The 20,848-nt window shown below is 36.5% G+C and overlaps 1 protein-coding gene across 9 annotated transcripts in view; it reads right to left on the reverse strand.

The window, feature by feature from the left end:
• The window catches only part of LOC106063306 (serine-rich adhesin for platelets-like), a 118,648-nt gene that overhangs the window by 19,284 nt on the left and 78,516 nt on the right, over positions 1-20,848 (reverse strand). For all 9 annotated transcript variants that reach the window (XM_056020474.1, XM_056020471.1, XM_056020472.1 and 6 more), the window contains 14 exons: positions 12,112-12,177; positions 11,114-11,150; positions 10,558-10,634; positions 10,230-10,406; positions 9,496-9,626; positions 9,029-9,104; positions 7,801-8,592; positions 7,196-7,301; positions 6,760-6,837; positions 5,016-5,112; positions 3,176-3,290; positions 1,977-2,063; positions 1,038-1,097; positions 459-581 (listed from right to left, as the gene is read on the reverse strand). In XM_056020474.1, the coding sequence (XP_055876449.1) occupies positions 459-581; positions 1,038-1,097; positions 1,977-2,063; positions 3,176-3,290; positions 5,016-5,112; positions 6,760-6,837; positions 7,196-7,301; positions 7,801-8,592; positions 9,029-9,104; positions 9,496-9,626; positions 10,230-10,406; positions 10,558-10,634; positions 11,114-11,150; positions 12,112-12,177 (2,022 nt within the window). The remainder of the gene's footprint in view (positions 1-458; positions 582-1,037; positions 1,098-1,976; positions 2,064-3,175; positions 3,291-5,015; positions 5,113-6,759; positions 6,838-7,195; positions 7,302-7,800; positions 8,593-9,028; positions 9,105-9,495; positions 9,627-10,229; positions 10,407-10,557; positions 10,635-11,113; positions 11,151-12,111; positions 12,178-20,848) is intronic.

Consider the following 20,848-nt stretch of genomic DNA (forward strand, 5'->3'; position numbering starts at 1 on the left):
GAACTTCAAAGGTAGGTTAAGTCATTAAGGCACAATGACAGCATATCACCATTAAACAGTTTAAAAGGCTAGTAAAAGGTGAGAAAGAATGTGCACACTTTTAATTCATATACATAAATATATTAAATTTCTCAATACAATGATCAGAAAATTCAAAAAGTTGTTTGTACTTTACTTGGCCAGCAGTTGAAAATTAAAAATGCTTAATACAACTGAAATTCACATGAAAATAATGTCATTTGGCATTCATGCTGTCTGTTGTCTCCAGGCTGCATCATTGAACCAAAAGACATTTTCTGCTTGGGAATACAATTTGTTCATAACCAAACCCTACTACTGGATAGCATTACCAACACTAAGGCTTGCAAAAGGTAAGTAAGAATGATAAGCACTGATGTGATGGATCATTCTCTATTGATCTCCCTTACTCTCTTCACATTAACTTCATTAGCTCTCACCTGTTTTCACCATCAGCAGTGACGTGCTACTCAGTTTTGTCTCTTTCAATGAACCATTTTTGGCTGGACGACCTCGCCTTTCAATGAATTCATTGTTAATGCTCTCAAAGATGTTGCCACTCACTGATAAAATAAAGAACAAGTAAAGCTAAAAACAACATAATTGTAATAAATATTCTGTGGGTCAACTGTCTGTGTGCCATGTGCCCATCCTTGAGCTGTGTTCAGCTTACACATTGGATTCAACCAAAAGTAAACACTGAGAAATTACTCAAGAAATCTTTCCAGAATAACATTTTCCTAGCCATGGATACAAACACACTTCCACATACAACAAAAATCTATAACATTGAATTGGTGTCAGTCAAATAAATAGGTCAAAGCTAAACTCAGCTATTTTTTTTCTGTTACTTCTAATCATTGGTGAAACTAGGTCAGTAGAGCAGCAGACAATAGCTTTGCTTATTTATATTTTTTTCCTCCATAGTTGGAGTATAGAAGGTTTAAAAACAACAACACACTGAAATGTTTTCTGCATTAATACCAGATGAAAACAACCTGCCAACTACAAAAACTCACCAAGATGTTTGCTGTCAGCACTGTGACTTGAACTGAACTTATGCTTGTGTTTATGTTTCTCTGAGATGACCAAAAAAAAAACAAAAAAAAAATTTGTTGAATTGCTTATCAACTAAAGAGATTTCATTCATTATTTAAAGTACATTGCTTCTGATAATTTATTTTAAAATGATAATGCTTAGATAAAAATAATGTAACGAATCTCACTATCCAGGCTCTCTGCAAACTGCACCAAACGACACCACCAACTTAAAGAACTTGACAACTCTGGGATCCAAAGTAACATAACAGTTTAATGTCCAATAAATTACAGCCAATTACTGAACAATTGGCAACATGTAACACAGGCTGTACAAATCTCTCTTCGTGTACAACCGTACCGCCGTATCAACTCTTGCACTGGCCTCTCTGTCTCATTACGGGCTTGCACTGGGTTCAACTGTTCAGGACTGACTTCATACACTGAGCTTGTTGTGTCGGACTCGATCGCAGACCAAGATCAAGATGCCATTCATCTTGACTGTACTTGACAGTACTCCGCACTAAACCGTCGTAATGCGCCGTACAGAACCACACCGCTGAACCACTGTGCTGTAGTCGACCGGACTATATAGAACCATATTGATTGTGACACCTCGGCTCTTTATATAGGGTCCATGCTGGCCTTCTAGAACCGGACGGAAAATCACTCAACCATTCTAGTTATCAACAATCCCTCGTGACGCTCATGAGCTTTACTCACAATACAGATCCTTCCGGAACTGTCTTGGCTGACCATCATAGCTTGTCACGGTTGTCTAGTACTGGCCTGGGGCAATTTGCGTCGGCTGTCTACACATACCACTACCCCCTGTCATCACCAGGTTTATTACAATACAACAATGATCAGATTTTATGTTGACAAAGAAAAGTGTCCACTAAAAATTACTAAATTGCTACCTCCTTGGACAGCAGAAACTTTCACTTTTTCTTGATGCTTTCTTTCAGAAAAACTTGGCCAGTTGCTTTCATCAAAACCAAACAGATCTGTCAGGGAAACAATTCAATGATATTTTAAGATCAACTGGTTAAAGTTATACTTTGTAAAATTCATGCTTGACACAGAATTTACCTGCATAACTTCAAGAAAAAAAAATTAAATAAAGTTCATTTTTATGTCTGCAGAGTTAGGTGTTCCAGCGCTGTGTCTAATGCAAACAACGAAACCCAATAACACAGATGAAAGGCCAACAATAGAAAATAGTCGATGCTGATAGTGAATGTCAGTGAATGTTGAATAAGTTTAATAATAACAAAGGGAACCATCGAATGTCGTCAAGCTAAAATTGTTCATAAAAAGCTGCCCTCTCTAAAGCCATCAAAAGTAGTCTGTTTTTCATCTTTTTCGCAATTCTTCCTCAAAAACTAGTGGTGTCACCGTCTCTAAGTTAAACCTTCCTTATCATGAAACAAATAACTAATTCCTAATTGTTTCATAACAGCAGTTCTCAACTTTTAGCTACACTAAATCCACTGAAACATTACCTTAAATTGTTTGTTTTTGAAGGAGTATTTGATAAATAAAAAAAACAACAACTAAGCACATGTCTCCCAGTAAAAAATCTGCATTTCTAACACCTACTGCTGTAAGGTCAAAATGTTATTGCTATGATTGAGATAGACTTCTTAATTCTTTACTATCTCATTAACATAATAAATATATTAAGGATGTTATAGTCTCTAATGTTTGTGGTTTATTAAATGTTTTGTTTTTTTAGTTTGACATTTTACTGATGTTTCTTCAGAGCTGAAGTTAATACGTTTTACCCAGCCCCAACTTCAGGCAGGAAGGCAGAGGAGGGTGACAGTCAAGGTTCTAACTCAGGATAAACAAGATGACAATATAACATTTGACCATGCAGTCTCTGGATCCTGCCATCCATAGCTAATACATTCGTTAGCACATATCAGTAAATATTTGATCTAGATATCTAAATATTTTATTTTCATTTCTCAGTATATTTATTACAACTAACAAGATGATGTCCCTTGTTTCAGATACAACATAAATAAAAAATTCCTTCCTTCATATAATTTATGTTCACCAAAACATCACTGACACACAAAAACATTAAAACTATTCTGGCAGCATGTCTCACCTTTGTTTCTCTTGACAGAGCTGGAGGCTGATTTCCTCTTAAAGAAAGGTCCAGTCTTACTTTTCACATAATGAATGGATCGACTCACTTTACATGGCTTCACCACAGGAGGTAACTGGGTTTACCAAGCAGAAATGAATTAATATTGCGTGAGCTTAAAATGAATAATAGTTTGATATAACAAGAACTTTCAAATACTCTACAGGTAATTTTAGTGTAATTGTAAAACACTTTTCATACATCTTTTTCTATTTATTGCGTATTTATTACAAAAAAATTAATGAACTCTCATTGACTTGGTAAAATTAATTTCTCTAATTTGGTAAAACTAGACTAAATAAAAATATTTCATACAATGTCAATTTGTGACAAGTCAAAAACTCGCTGTCAGAGTCACTCAAATTTATCACAGCATTAATTATTATTTTTCATTATTTATTTATTTTATTTTAATTATTTCCCCATCCTACCCCCAAATTCTTTACCCGCCCCACCTTTTCCCCTCCAGGCTAGACTTAGTTTACCACCTTGGAGATAGCTAAGGCGCGTCCTTTCATTTATCTGCCCTTGATCGGGGAAAGGTAAACACACAATCTCTTTTGTCTTACCCGCCGGATGTCTGAAGGACGGTCGCGGTTGACACCACCTTGGTTGGAATGCAAACCAATCTTCCCCCCCCCCTCTTTCTCCCACGTCTCTCCTTGATCTAGGAGATCAATAGAGTCAACACACCGCGAGACTCCACAAGAACTGAATCACCGGCGTCCCTCTATCCGCTAGAGCGCCACCTCCAGCTGCAGAACCTCAAGCCAGGACACCGCCAGCTGCGACATCAACAGGACAACCAGCTAAGTCAGAGGACAAAGTGACATACTCTCTTATTAAGTGCAAGAGTGATGATTAAATCTATTATTATTTAGAGATAGATGCAAACCCTCCCCCTTTTTATTCTTATATGTATATTTATGTAAATAAATATTCTTCATTTTTAACTTTTGTATCTATCTTTCATTGCTTGTCTCGTTGCGTGTCTGCTCCAGATTCATATGCTGACAGATTGGTGTGTGATAGCTTTAAAAATAATCATCCCCTAGACATAAAACGCGCCAAACACACCTCACATTACCCCACCTGTCACACAATTATGTAAAACAAGACTAAAACAAAATATTTAATAAATAATTAATTTTGTAAAACTAAACTAAAACAAGAAAATTATTTAAACTATATATTATTTAAAAAGACAATACCTCCATCATTAAACTTTAAATATAACAAAATAATTTTTAAAATATTTGATTCAATTCAGGTATCGAACCTGTGACACCGTCAGCTGCTTATTGCCTAGAAGTTGAACGTCCACATTTTCCAAATCGGCCAGCAGTGATGACATAGTTATGCGACTATTTATTGTTATGTTTATTATATGGACATCTAGGTCTACCACTAGACCTAAAGTTCTGATCTAGTCTAGATCTACTTCTAGATCTAGAATGTAGTTGTAATCTTTATTAGATTTACATACAAATATAAGCAACAGTTAGAAAGGTCAATAAAATTGAAGCAACTTTAAATTTACTGTTATTGTATAATTACGGTAATACAGCTGACTATGCCATGTTGGCTCTAGACCTAGATAGATTTGTAAGTCTCCAGCCAACTAGAGTTTTCCCAATGTGGCCAACAAGATAGTAATTCTTTACTAAGTGATAAATTTAAATTTATAAGGAAATAGTTAGAGCAGTATTCAAGATCAGCATCTACCCTCCATAAAGGAGTGACTTGAAAAGAGGTATTGTATAACAAAAAATAATAATGAACTAAGTCACTAGCTAGTTACCTTTCTAAACACTCTATCCACAAGTTCTTCAGCAGGACGTTTTTTCTTGTGTTGGTTATGACCACTGTGGTCTTTTGTTTTAGATGAGCTACTGGAGCTGTGGAAACAATGACCACACATACACTGTTTTAGTGGAAACAATGACCACACATACACTGTTTTAGTGGAAACAAAGACCACACATACACTGTTTTAGTGGAAACAATGACCACACATACACTATCTTTGTGGAAACAATGACCACACATACACTGTTTTAGTGGAAACAATGACCACACATACACTGTTTTAGTGGAAACAATGACCACACATACACTATCTTAGTGGAAACAATGACCACACATACACTGTTTTAGTGGAAACAATGACCACACATACACTATCTTTGTGGAAACAATGACCACACATACACTGTTTTAGTGGAAACAATGACCACACATACACTGTTTTAGTGGAAACAATGACCACACATACACTATCTTAGTGGAAACAATGACCACACATACACTATCTTAGTGGAAACAATGACCGAACATACACTGTTTTAGTGGAAACAATGACCACACATACACTGTTTTAGTGGAAACAATGAGCACACATACACTATCTTAGTGGAAACAATGAGCACACATACACTATCTTAGTGGAAACAATGACCGAACATACACTGTTTTAGTGGAAACAATGACCACACATACACTGTTTTAGTGGAAACAATGAGCACACATACACTATCTTAGTGGAAACAATGACCACACATACACTATCTTAGTGGAAACAATGACCACACATACACTATCTTAGTGGAAACAATGACCACACATACAGTGGCGTAGCAAGGTACCCGTGGGCCCAGATTCAGGAATGCAAAGTTAGGCCCCCTCCTATAAGTTGAGAGTCACTGAACCCAAACTGTGCCCTACTGTATCTAATGAGAGAGTACATGTCAATGTAGACAAACCTCTACGCCAGACAGTACACAGGGTACACCTGAACCTCACGGGGTAAAAGAGAACAATTTCCTCAAGCTTTGGATCTGTCCTGTCTTGTTTTGTTCTGTCATGGATTTTGTGTGTTGTCTAATGCTGCTTCGTATTCTAATGCAAGTCCGAACACATCCAATGGACACAACAAATATCTATAACATACTTAAAACTTGTGAAATAAATAACACTTGAACCAAAATGACGGCAAATATAATTCATCATATAGAACAATTTCACAATGAGTAGGTTTACACGTAGTAATTGTTATTATTATTAAACAAGAAATCGAACACTATGAAACGCTGTACAGACAATTAAGAGTTACCTCCCTTTAATTGATTACATTGTTGTTTTTTTTTGGACACCAGAAATAAAATTTAAGAAAAATAAACATGATTGAATTCAAATAATGTGATGCCTTTAAACTCTTATAGTCAACACATTCCTTTATATAACCCTGCATGGGTCCCTAGTGGTCGTGGGCCAGGGTGCAATGAACCACTGTTTTAGTGGAAACAATGAGCACACCTACTCTATCTTAGTGGAAATAATGACCACACCTACACTATCTTAGTGGAAACAATGACCACACCTACACTACCTTAGTGGAAACAATGACCACACATACACTATCTTAGTGGAAACAATGACCACACCTACACTTAGTGGAAACAATGGCCACACATACACTGTTTTATGCTGACAACAATGAAGACAAATTAAAAGGTAGATCACTTGTTTAGATTCAATCCAATTACCTATCATCATCCGATTTCTTAGAACCTTGTTTCTTTTTTGGTGGCCTCCCTGGACCTCTTTTGTTTTGGAGACCATCTCTGTGAAGGCAAAACATATTGCAGTATTAAATGTGTTTTAATATTTCTAACAAGGTAAACATTTTTTCCATTGCTGTTAGTTAGCAGCATTTTGAGGATGTTTTGTAGAAGGTATGTTAACTTTGGAGGGAAAAGGTTTCCAGTTTTATGTTTTTTTTTTTCTCTGTTTGATACCAAACAGAAATATTTGGTATTGAGCCAAAAAAAAAAATAAATACATACATTAAGTCATTGCAATTAAGACAATTACAAAAATAAGAGCTTCACCATACCAGGAAGAGAATAAAACAAAATACTAACACTAAGTTTTTTTTTGTTTTTGTTTTGATGTAATACAAAAATATGAAACAAATCTTACTCATTTTTTTTGTTCTGTAGTTTAGCAAGTTTTTTCTGTTTCTCTTTGTACTGTCTCTGTACTTCTGCCATCTTGACTCTAACATCTGAGGAGTCTGAACACAGCTCTAGACAAGGACGAAAGGAAAAAGGAGTATTTCTATAAATTATATGTTTATACTACTTTTTACTTTTATGTTAACTAACTCTGTTCTTGATAAATAATGAAGTAGCATTGTTATGGTTATAGTTATTCTGCATTACAAGGCCATGTCTTGCCTATTCAATTATTCTAAGTCACTATTTACCCTAAAACTCACATGTACCAATTTTTTAATATATTAAACATATTACAATAATAAATATGTCTGTATATAGTTGTACAAATTTTCTTTATTATTTAACTAACAAAACCCAGGAAAGGGGTGGGTGTCAAATTGTTAAACAATGCTCAGTCACAAGCTTTTAACATTCAAATACTCTTTGTAATATCTAGCTAGAAACTAAGCAGAATATGAGAATATGTCCAGAAAATGTAACATGGATCAAAAAACACTGTCCTAATATATTTTTGTTATTTCTAAAATTCTATTAAAAGTAATTAAAAGTAATTTAGCATTACATTACCTTCTTTCCCTGATGGTGCCTTGAAATCACCAAAAGCCAAAGAAGGTGTTTCTTTCTTTGGCAATGACCATTTTGGTGAGAGGTCTCGTCTGACTTCCCGTCTGGGTGTACACTGACCACTTTTCAACTCTGTGTCACCGGGGGATAACGTATCATCAATGGCTAGTATGCTGGCAGTGTCAGATTTGAATGAGTCACTAGGTGAGGGGAAAATTCTCTTGGGGTCATCTAGAGAAGAGCATTTAGGTCTTTTTTCAGCCAGGGCACTAAGAAGCTCTAAGCCATCTGCAGCTTGCAGAATCTGAGGGTCAGTGAAAGGATTATAAGAGGTTCTCTCTACGTTGGCCTTAGGAGTCAGATGATCAACAACTGAGTCCAGGTCAGGGCACTGAACTGATAATGGATTGAGAGCTGAAAGGTCAGTAGTTAAGGTCTGGACACCCTGGTCATTTAATGACAGCTTAGAAGACACATTTTTCTCATCAGTCTGTACTAGATTATCACAGGTCTGTACACCAATACTGCATAAGGATGTCCTCTTGACTGCTGACAAGGTGGATAGAATTGCTAAAGGTGATAAGGTGTCTTCAAACTGAATGGGTGAGCAGCCTCTAGACTGAACGCTGGTTGGTCCAGCTTTAATGTCTACAAATGGTGTGGTGGTGGTGGTGGCACTGTGACCTGTGACTGGGCTGACCAGTGCAGTAGCTGCTGTTGCAGAAGTAAAAGATGGAGTTGGTACACCTTTAACACTTATAAACTGTTGCACTAGTGTTTGATGCTTGACCGCATCTGAAAGAATAAAAAAGACATTGTAAAAAAAAAATGTTTGTCAATAATAATAAAGAAATGAAGTTTTTAAAATAAATTGTGTGCTCTTCTCTTCAAGTATTTCTTTTTCTTTTCTATGAGAGAATATCAATACACTAAGTTGAACAGTGCTACAAATAAAATGCCATTGACATTGTGGTCTTCTTTGAATATCTTGAAATGTCTTTCTCACATATACTCTCAACATGACTATTTAGAACTACAGAATTTCAACACATAAATTATTGGTGCCTATGATCAGCATTGATTACAAAGCATTTGGCTTTAATGCTCTTCTGTTTGAAGTTTTGGCTCAAAACTAAAACAAAATTGTAAAAAACAATTATTTTATTTATTATGACTGAAGGCCAAAGTAGTTAGTGAACTATCAGATATACTAAAACAATAATTAGGGTACCTGCAGCCACTACATTCTTGTCTGTTGTGGAGATGATCTGGTCTGGGACACTGTCCCCACTGACAACAGGGTTAGCCTTGAAACACATAGCAATACATCAGATATATGTGCATAGAGATATTTAAAAATTACAATTCATTTTAATAAAAATTATTAGATAATAAACATTTAATTTACTTTCTTTATTTTCAGAACTAATCACAGTAGAACAAAACAGAAACAGAACAGAACAGAAACAGAATAGAAACAGAACAGAACAGAAAAGAAACAACAGAACAGAACCAGAATAGAAACAGAACAGAATAGAAACAGAATAGAACCAGAACAGAACCAGAATAGAAACAGAACAGAAACAGAACCAGAATAGAAACAGAACAAGAACCAGAACAGAACAGAAAATAAACAACAGAACAGAATAGAAACAGAACAGAATAGAAACAGAACAGAAACAGAACAGAAAAACTTACCTCTTCTTTAGTAATCACAATTTTGTTGTCAGGGGAGGTTACTGAAGGAAGGCCACTGTTGGCTGTGAAGTGTGGATTACCTGTTCCAGTAGTTGAGGTTAAATTGTTGTTGTGCCATACTCCAGTGTCCACTAAATCAAAAAGAAATGGAGAACCATATCTAAAGCATCCATTCAATTAATTAAGAGGCAAAAACAAACTGCATAGAAACATTCAGAAACATAGAGACTGCATTTAAAACACTCAATATAGATGCATCTAGTTATTAAATAAACTCCATAATTTGGGAATATCATAAGAATGAAAGTTTTCTTAATATAACTAAATGTCTTTATGACTGGTAATATAAGGTTCACAGTTGATAACTTGACTCCTCATATTGACTTTCTCAACACAAATTCCCCTGCAATAAGATGATCCACAACTTTTAGCACTAGAGTCAAGTATGACACATATTCTATTCTGTTAACAGAAACGTTTTCTTTTGAATCATAGCAAGAAACTTTGGGGACAAAAGTGGTATTAAAGTTGAAAGAAACTATTTTTAAATATACATCATTCAGGAGTAAGTAAGACATTCATTTTGTGCTACCAATAATTCCTCATTAATCATTGAAGTTTTAGCAAACCATATTTGACTGTGCCTTGGTTTGGAATTAAATAGAAAAACATTGGAATGACACACTGTACAGATTAGCACTGCATTGACTCACAGAGTCCTATCCATACATTACCTCCAGTGGCAACTAAGTAGATCTGGCCTGTGATGGAATCTTGGGTAAATTTGAAGCCAGAGGGTGGAGTGACAGGGTAATGAGAGGCACCAAATGTTGCCCCTCCTGCTGTGTTGAGAGCCTGGTGAATTGTGAAGGGCATCTGAGTAATCCATGATGATGAGTTCACATTATGCCCTGTAGCAATATTACAACAACATAGAATTTAGATACATTAAAAGAAGATGTGTAGATTATAAAGATGGTCAGATTAAGGATTTTTTTTTAAAGAAATATGAATAAACTCTGTAGAGTTTGGTTATTTGAAGCACTCTAATAAAAGTATTACCTGTGACAAGGTTTGGAGGCAGTGGTTCTGTTGTTGTAGTCTGACTACCCTGAGGCTTCCCACCACCTGAACTTAACCTAAATACAACAAAACTTTCATTAAAAACAATCATGACCTACATTTCTAATTATTAAATATTCTAGTACAGTTGTCTCCCCTTCAAGGCACTTACACACATCTTTTAAAACCCAAACAAACATACCAAAACATTCTGTCTTCTGTCGGTCTCATAAACACACACATGCAAAACTGAAACTAGTAATTATAGATCTATATGTATATATGCATTTTCTAGAATATTAATAATGATAATAATAAGAATGGCATAATTTCAATTTTATTTTAGAAGATCTAAAGTTGAACACAAATAGAAAAAAAAAACAAATCTAATGTAGATCTCTAATTCTCATTTCGTGTTGTCGTCCGTAACTCCCAAACAGATAGCAAGTGTCAGATCAAGGAGGAGTGGAGTTTTACAACACGCTCTGCTAGAAACACATGCCAACTACTTCACATCTTCTAAGAACTTTGTATCTTCTAGTACTGGCTAGTTTACCTGACATCGTGACCACGAGATTCACTAGCTTGGTAATCTGGGGGGAGACAAATGTATCAAGATCTAAACAATTGCTGTGTTTATGTTTTACATAATGTTAAAGCAGATCTAGATGTTTTGCCTGTGTCATGCACTTCATTAAAAAAAAAAAGTTGTGTTTTAATTATATTCATAAATCAATAATATAAATGATATTGTTAGTCTGTGAATAAATGTCTACATTTTATTGAAAGCAATGAAAACAAATGTTATCTCTGTCAATACAGTAGCTGAGTAGAGGAGGATGTTTGAGAGAGTGTTGATTGTTTCTTGTTGAAGCAACAGTGAGCACAAGTGATCCATGAACATAGAGACTATTTTAGTTAGGTTTGGTGGCTGATTCACTCAAGTTTAGCGCAATTTGGTTAAATTCAGTTTTAGCGTCTAATTTGCTTGTATTTAATTTCTATTTAGAACTTATTTTACTGCTATTGAGCGCCAATTTTACTTTCATTGAGCGCCTATTCTACTTCACTTCTATTTGGCGCATATTTTACTTCTATTTGGCGCCTACTTTACTTCTATTTAGCGCCTATTCTATTTAGTGCATATTTTAATCATAAAAAGGAGCCTCGGACAAAGTGTTAAAAAATATGTTTATAGAGTTGACTTATAGGCTTGGTATTATTGACACATTTAAACTAAAACATTTTTAGTATGTATTTTGTGTATCAGAATGTGTAAATACTATTTTAAATGTATACTGTACATTTACTGCTCTACAAAATCAACAGACAAATGAACAAGTACTTTAATCGTTATGCAAATAATGTATACAACAGTTTTGTTAGACTAGCAAAAGTATATGCCTACGGCCTACAGTGTTACACTAGTAGAGATCCAATTCTAGTATAATCAACGGTTGAGAGAGTTTGGTGAAAAAAGATATAATTAATCAACAAAATTAAGAATTCTATATTTAGATCTAATGTGTGTGTGTGTACACATCAGTAACTTACCTCTAGAGGTGTGAACGTGGTGGGGTCTGATCTGCGCCACTGCAATCCCCACAGGAATGGTGTTACCTGTCAATGGAGACACAAAGAAGCGAATGACTTTGTGGATAGTACAATAATAAGACTACTAGGTATTGTAATTGATTGAACAATCAGACGAACTTTGTGGATAGTACAATAATAAGACTACTAGGTATTGTAATTGATTGAACAATCAGACGAACTTTGTGGATAGTACAATAATAAGACTACTAGGTATTGTAATTGATTGAACAATCAGACGAACTTTGTGGATAGTACAATAATAAGACTACTAGGTATTGTAATTGATTGAACAATCAGACGAACTTTGAACGTGATATAAAATGTTGAATGTGATTGATATAAAATGTGACGTCTTTAGAATAAAGCTTTGATAAGAACATGGAGTAAACGAACAGTTACTGGCATTCACAACGAACATATGCACAGAAAATACAAGGACTTTTTAAATTGGTTTCATATAGCGGATCTTTCATTCTTTTAGCATGGTCAGTGTGCTATGGCTTTAGGTCTTGTCAACAAGTGAAGGGAGTGGGAGGGGTATCTAGGAGGTTTCCGTGCTGTCTTCAGGCACTCAACAAACACAATTTAGCTGGAGACGGGTTTTGAACTCGAGTCCCCTAGATAAATAGCCAAGTGGTTTATGCCTATCAACCACAGGTACCTCATCATCCCAAAGTGTGCATTAAAACTTCAATGAATATAGATGTTGATCTCCTGTCGGTCAGTTAGACACAACATCAGTGAACATAAATCCTTATCTCCTGTCAATCAGTGAGACACAACATCAATGAACATCTCCTGTCGGTCAGTTAGACACAACATCAATGAACATAGATGCTGATCTCCTGTCGGTCAGTAAGACACAACATCAGTGAACATAGATCCTTATCTCCTGTCGGTCAGCTAGACACAACATCGATGAACATAGATGATGATCTCCTGTCGGTCAGTAAGACAACATCAGTGAACATAGATCCTTATCTCCTGTCGGTCAGCTAGACACAACATCAATGAACATCTCCTGTCGGTCATTTAGACACAACATCAGTGAACATAAATCCTTATCTCCTGTCGGTCAGCTAGACACAACATCAATGAACATCTCCTGTCGGTCAGCTAGACACAACATCAATGAACATCTCCTCTCGGTCAGCTAGACACAACATCAATGAACATCTCCTGTCGGTCAGTTAGACACAACATCAGTGAACATAGATCCTTATCTCCTGTCGGTCAGCTAGACACAACATCGATGAACATAGATGCTGATCTCCTGTCGGTCAGTAAGACACAACATCAGTGAACATAGATCCTTATCTCCTGTCGGTCAGCTAGACACAACATCAATGAACATCTCCTGTCGGTCAGTTAGACACAATATCAGTGAACATAAATCCTTATCTCCTGTCGGTCAGCTAGACACAACATCAATGAACATCTCCTGTCGGTCAGTTAGACACAACATCAGTGAACATAGATCCTTATCTCCTGTCGGTCAGCTAGACACAACATCGATGAACATAGATGCTGATCTCCTGTCGGTCAGTAAGACACAACATCAGTGAACATAGATCCTTATCTCCTGTCGGTCAGCTAGACACAACATCAATGAACATCTCCTGTCGGTCAGTTAGACACAATATCAGTGAACATAAATCCTTATCTCCTGTCGGTCAGCTAGACACAACATCAATGAACATCTCCTGTCGGTCAGCTAGACACAACATCAATGAACATCTCCTGTCGGTCAGCTAGACACAACATCAATGAACATCTCCTGTCGGTCATTTAGACACAACATCAGTGAACATAGATCCTTATCTCCTGTCGGTCAGCTAGACACAACATCGATGAACATAGATGCTGATCTCCTGTCGGTCAGTAAGACACAACATCAGTGAACTTAGATCCTTATCTCCTGTCGGTCAGCTAGACACAACATCAATGAACATCTCCTGTCGGTCAGTTAGACACAACATCAGTGAACATAAATCCTTATCTCCTGTCGGTCAGCTAGACACAACATCAATGAACATCTCCTGTCGGTCAGCTAGACACAACATCAGTGAACATAAATCCTTATCTCCTGTCGGTCAGCTAGACACAACATCAATGAACATCTCCTGTCGGTCAGTTAGACACAACATCAGTGAACATCTCCTGTCAGTCAGCTAGACACAACATCAATGAACATCTCCTGTCGGTCAGCTAGACACAACATCAGTGAATAGCTGATGCTTATCAGCTGTCGGTCAGCTAGACTCAACATCGATGAACATAGATGCTGATCTCCTGTCGGTCAGTAAGACACAACATCAGTGAACATAGATCCTTATATCCTGTCGGTCAGCTAGACACAACATCAATGAACATCTCCTGTCGGTCAGCTAGACACAACATCAGTGAACATAAATCCTTATCTCCTGTCGGTCAGCTAGACACAACATCAATGAACATCTCCTGTCGGTCAGCTAGACACAACATCAATGAACATCTCCTGTCGGTCAGTTAGACACAACATCAGTGAACATCTCCTGTCGGTCAGCTAGACACAACATCAATGAACATCTCCTGTCGGTCAGCTAGACACAACATCAATGAACATCTCCTGTCGGTCAGCTAGACACAACATCAGTGAACATAAATCCTTATCTCCTATCGGTCTGCTAGACACAACATCAATGAACATCTCCTGTCGGTCAGCTAGACACAACATCAGTGAACATAGATCCTTATCTCCTGTCGGTCAGCTAGACACAACATCAATGAACATCTCCTGTCGGTCAGTTAGACACGACATCAATAAACAAAGATGCTGGTCTCCTGTCGGTCATTAAGAGCTACTAATTATCTTGTGTTGTTTGTAGTGCATGAACCAACTCAACTTAGACCTTATAATAAACATACAACATTACAGCGACACATTCAAGTATATATCTTGTACATTGCTGTAAACATAGACGTACCTATAACATTACACTATGGTATATATCTAGTTCAGGGTTGTAAACTATAGACGTATCTTGCAGCATTAAGAGCGATGGGTGAGCAGTTCAAAGAAGCTCCACATGACGAAGAAGACAAAATGCTTTCAAATGTTTAAACTAATTAGTTACGAGTTTGTTTTTATGTGAACCGTAGTAACGCAAATCGTTAACAATGACAACCAGATCTAGATCTAAATAGTTAACCTTCCGCTTAGTGCCCTTATGGTTTTAACAATAGATTACACTAACAACTTAAGAAGGTTGTTTTAAACTTGAACTAGACTTTGGTGTGTAGTGTGTTTTCTTTTATATGTGAACTAGACTTCGATGTGTTGTGTGTTTCTAGAAATCTGAATGTAGTCTACTTATTAAATCAACATGTCCTTCAGCAGGCGTACAGTTGAACACAATTCTAGTCACCATTGTTCTATAGTCTTATACGCAGTGACAACAAATGACGAGGACAAAGACTTTGAGGGGGGGGGGGAGGTAGATAGTTTCTTTATTCAAGGACACATACGAAGCAGTTTTGGAACAACATGAAAGCGATGGCTCATGATAAACGAATGCTTGCAGTTCCCAGAGAGAGATTTGGTTGCCCATCAGGTCAAGAATGAAAAGATCGACATCAAAATATGCTGTTATGGATTTGTTTCAGAAGCACTGGAGTCTTTTTTAGTTTTGAGACCGGGTCATGTAGACACATTTTCCTGGAGTCTCAAATGCAATATTTCTTGCTTACAATTCACTATTTCTTGCCTACAATTCACTATTTCTTGCCTACAATTCACTATTTCTTGCCTACAATTCACTATTTCTTGCCTACAATTCACTATTTCTTGACTACAATGCACCATTTCTAGCTTACAATGCACTATTTCTTGCCTACAATTCACTATTTCTTGACTACAATGCACCATTTCTAGCTTACAATGCACTATTTCTTGCCTACAATTCACTATTTCTTGACTACAATGCACCATTTCTAGCTTACATTGCACTATTTCTTGCCTACAATTCACTATTTCTTGACTACAATGCACCATTTCTAGCTTACAGTGCACTATTTCTTGCTTACAATGCACTATTTCTAACCTATAATTCACTATTTGTTGACTACAATGCACTATTTCTTGACTACAATGCACCATTTCTAGCTTACAATGCACTATTTCTCGCCTACTATTTCTCATAGTAAGAAGAGAGCAGGTCAAGTAATGTTAAATTAAGAAGGAAGGGGAAAGGATGATACTGAAGTTTGAGACTCTTACTCCAGTCTGAAGAAGTACGCTTGTCATGGCTTTGAGCGTTGCGAGATAGTCTTCAGGAGAGAGCTTCAACCAAAAGACGTCAACAGAACGCAGAGACAACTTTGTCCCTTCTGGCGGCAGAGAGGCGTGTGTAGACTCTAGAATCGCACCGGCGAAAACGTATTGAAAATGTCTTCTTCTAATCAACGTTTTGAATCGATCTTGTTGGAGAAGCCTTTCGCAAATACTGTGAAACTATCGACAAATGTTACTTACATGGAACCACGCACTAAATTTAATCACTTTATTATTATTTTTTTACTTTCAAATAATGCCGAGTTTTCTGTTGTTGTTTTTTTTTACTTAATAGTACTCGAATGTGGAATTTTAACTATAATGCAAATACAACAGATTTTTTGTCCATTGAGTCCACCCTCCCTTGTGTAAAGTACTTATTTAGATTAGCGAGCTCTATAGCTGACGGACTATCAACGCAACATTTAGTGACGTCACGGATAGTGAGTTTTAGTGGGGTTTTTTTTATGTTCTTTAATTTAGCTGGCTTTAAAACTTCAAGGTGCCAGCATCCATTACCGACAGAGACTCGACTTTGGTCTATTCTGTAATAGACTTTGCTTGAATCGTCCAAAAGTCTAGACTGAGTCCTTTCCACTTGTTCTTGGGATGTGCTTGGCCTCAACTACTCGCAGTAGTTCAACTACGCCCCTGCAAGATACTCAAACATCTCCAGGGCAATCATCGAAGTTAGTCACGTCTCCACAACAGCAAAGTCCAGTGCAGACAGTATGTTGGCATTCTCGCGGCTAATGACAGATTTGTTAAAGTCTAACGATTTTTCTAGAAATGTAACAGTTGCTGCATATCGCTGAGAAAGAAATTAATAGCTCGTTGGACACACAGGGAAAACTCTGGTTTGACTGTTAGAAACTAGCTCGTTGGGCACACAGGGAAAACTCTGGTTTGACTGTTAGAAACTAGCTCGTTGGGCACACAGGGAAAACTCTGGTTTGACTGTTAGAATTGTTCAAAATAAAATAAAGAAAACGAGAACAAATTTCTCTTGAAAGGACTTTAAGTCTTCGGGTATTTCCGTATTCCTTCAAGAGTTTAGGGTTGAATAAATTAATGTTCGGGAAAAGTGTGTGCATCGTCTTGAAAGTCTAGATCTAAAGGCCTGTCATTAAAATAGAATTAAGTTGAGTAGATTTATACATTCACTAAACCCGAATTGTTTTTCTAGGGGTGCGGTGTAAAAAATGCCCCATTTGTAACAAATCAAATTTCATTAGTTAATTAGAGCAAAATAATAATAATAATCTTAATTATCCCTAAGTAAATTTGTTTTACAATTGTGCTCTACGATAACAAAAAACATTAAAAAAAAAAACTACATGATTAGAGCAAACATTTGTTTCAGTCTCTCTTGAACATGTGAAATGTACAACAGTCAGGTACGTTTTGTTCAAAGATTTAATTACCAAAAGAACAAAAGAGTTCTTGTGTCTATTTGTTTTTGTGATCGGTGTCTTATGTCTTCTTTGTGATGGACAAATGTTCAAGTCATGATGAAGAGAATTTGTTATGCCTGAAATCTGCATTGCTTTCTTAACAATGTTTTTCTCAACAAGGTGTCCAAGTTGCGGTTTGTTTGTTGCCTATGATCCTACTAGCAGCATTGACAATTGTATAAAGTTTTAGTTTTATTTGTTACGTTCAGAATGCCATACCAGGCAGTGATGTTGAAACTTAAAATACTGCAGATTTGAGCTTGGTAAAACACTGTGCCGATGCACAAGCTTTCGCAGCTTTTTATTTAATTGGTGACAGCTCTATAGGAAGTATCATCTTTTTTTTAATGTTATTTTTTAAACATGTTTTTCTTGTTTTGCAGTGAGTCTATAATAAGCTGTAGTATTGAAAGAGGCAATGTTAGGTCTAGTTTTTGTTTCAAACTTGGTCTGCAGGTAAGTCGTCAAAGCTTTAAGTTTACAATTGAAACAGAAGCAAGGCAAAAAATAGCCCATGGTAAATTACTGTATAAAACATAATCAAACGAGATCTTAACGGTATTTTAGCGGCCCTCGTAGGAATCTATTACTTTTTTTTTCGCAGCATCTATAGAACTCTGATCTTAAATTTAAATCTACATTTTTGTTTTTAAAATGTGTAAAAGTAACTAAGTTAAGTTTCCCCTTTTCAGACCTTGCGGGAAGGAGGAGGGTGCTGAGTGGTAAAGCGCTCGGCTTTGGAATCTGTGGACCTGTTCGTCTGAAAGGGAAACTTTACTTGTGATCATGTTAAGGTCATCTGTTTCTTTGGTCAACGGTTAAAGAGCGAGGTGTCATGTGGCAAGCACAACGACCAGCCGCCTTTACCTTCCCCAACTAAAGTCAGGTACTCATTAGAGTGGGGTGGATTCAGGGGATCCCTAAAAATCCCGAAATGTAAAATCCCAGTCTTCGTTGAGATTCGAACAAGAGACCCCAGGTTCGGTAGCCAAGCGCTCTACCGTTCAGCCACCGCACCACTTATTTTAAAATGTGTAGGCCTAGGTTAAATAAGCATTTTTTTTACATACACATTCATTATTTTAAAACAATTTTAAAACGTCTTGAGTAGTTTATATATTACTTTATAGCGATGTACTGGATGTAAAGCTTTTTATCTTCTGTAATTGGTCGATTTGTTGAAGGGCGCCATGTTTTGGGGTGCAACTTTTATTTCTAGTCTTTCAAAAGCATGCATTTTTTTAAACTAAGTAAACATGTTGTATACAGTATATATACAAGAATGTACCAATTAGTTTAAGTAATATGTTATAGGCAGCTGGAGTAAATAAGCTTTATGGAATGCGTGTGTTGTATTGGCGTGATACTGCAACAGAATCCCACCATTTTAAAGAGAGAGCGAGAGAGAGAGAGAAAGAGAGATTTCGACTCTTTACTAAAGACTTAACTTAGTGTATGAATTATTTGCCAGCTGTAGTGACATTTCAATAGTATATTTAGTGTTGACACAGTGAAATATAGTTTGTGTGTGCACGACCTCCTGTTAATGATAGCCATTGATCTTGATCAAATGTCAAAACTCAATTTGGACGAATCAAACAGTGACAAATATTAAATACAATGCATTTTTTACAATCAATTCCTACTTTACATTCAGATAAGATCGGATTTGATCTGGTGGTCAGTGACAAAAAAAAAAGCTATCGTGAGGATCGAACCCACGATATTTGTGGTATTAGTGGGCCCTTTATCAACTTCACTGCCTGTTTACGGCATTTCCCGACTACCAACTTTTGATCCAAACTTTTTTCCTTCCACCCATGAATAGGGTAAAAGCTATTGGTATGAATTGAACAAGTTCAATGCTAAAACCTCGCTGATATCAAGTGTGCGTGATCAGTACGTGTCGCCGCCGCCGCTGTGCTGGTTTGTGGGAGGGAGGAGAGCACCTTACAATCGCTGTCCTATCTTTCATTAGTGCCAGGCGTATCTCCATTTAACTTAGTACATTTTCCATTTTTAAAAAATAATTAATTACGACTAATTAATTAACTACTTGGATAATTGTGTTATGGATTCATGCGTTGATAATTGTGTTATGGATTCATGCGTTGATAATTGTGTTATGGATTCATGCGTTGATAATTGTGTTATTGATTCATGCGTTGATAATTGTGTTATTGATTCATGCGTTGATAATTGTGTTATTGATTCATGCGTTGATAATTGTGTTATTGATTCATGCGTTGATAATTGTGTTATGGATTCATGCGTTGATAATTGTGTTATGGATTCATGCGTTGATAATTGTGTTATGGATTCATGCGTTGATAATTGTGTTATGGATTCATGCGTTGATAATTGTGTTATTGATTCATGCGTTGATAATTGTGTTATGGATTCATGCGTTGATAATTGTGTTATGGATTCATGCGTTGATAATTGTGTTATGGATTCATGCGTTGATAATTGTGTTATGGATTCATGCGTTGATAATTGTGTTATTGATTCATGCGTTGATAATTGTGTTATGGATTCATGCGTTGATAATTGTGTTATGGATTCATGCGTTGATAATTGTGTTATGGATTCATGCGTTGATAATTGTGTTATGGATTCATGCGTTGATAATTGTGTTATGGATTCATGCGTTGATAATTGTGTTATGGATTCATGCGTTGATAATTGTGTTATGGATTCATGCGTTGATAATTGTGTTATGGATTCATGCGTTGATAATTGTGTTATGGATTCATGCGTTGATAATTGTGTTATGGATTCATGCGTTGCCATCGTCAATGGAAATGAAAAGTTTCAACTTCATCCGAGAAAGGGAAGTGGGAGAACTATTTGGACCAGACAGATGGACAGACGGAGTCAGCTGATACCAGACAGATGGACAGACGGAGACAGCTGATACCAGACAGAT

This window comes from Biomphalaria glabrata, chromosome 2 (assembly GCF_947242115.1).
Source record: "Biomphalaria glabrata chromosome 2, xgBioGlab47.1, whole genome shotgun sequence".
Classification (NCBI taxonomy): domain Eukaryota; kingdom Metazoa; phylum Mollusca; class Gastropoda; family Planorbidae; genus Biomphalaria; species Biomphalaria glabrata.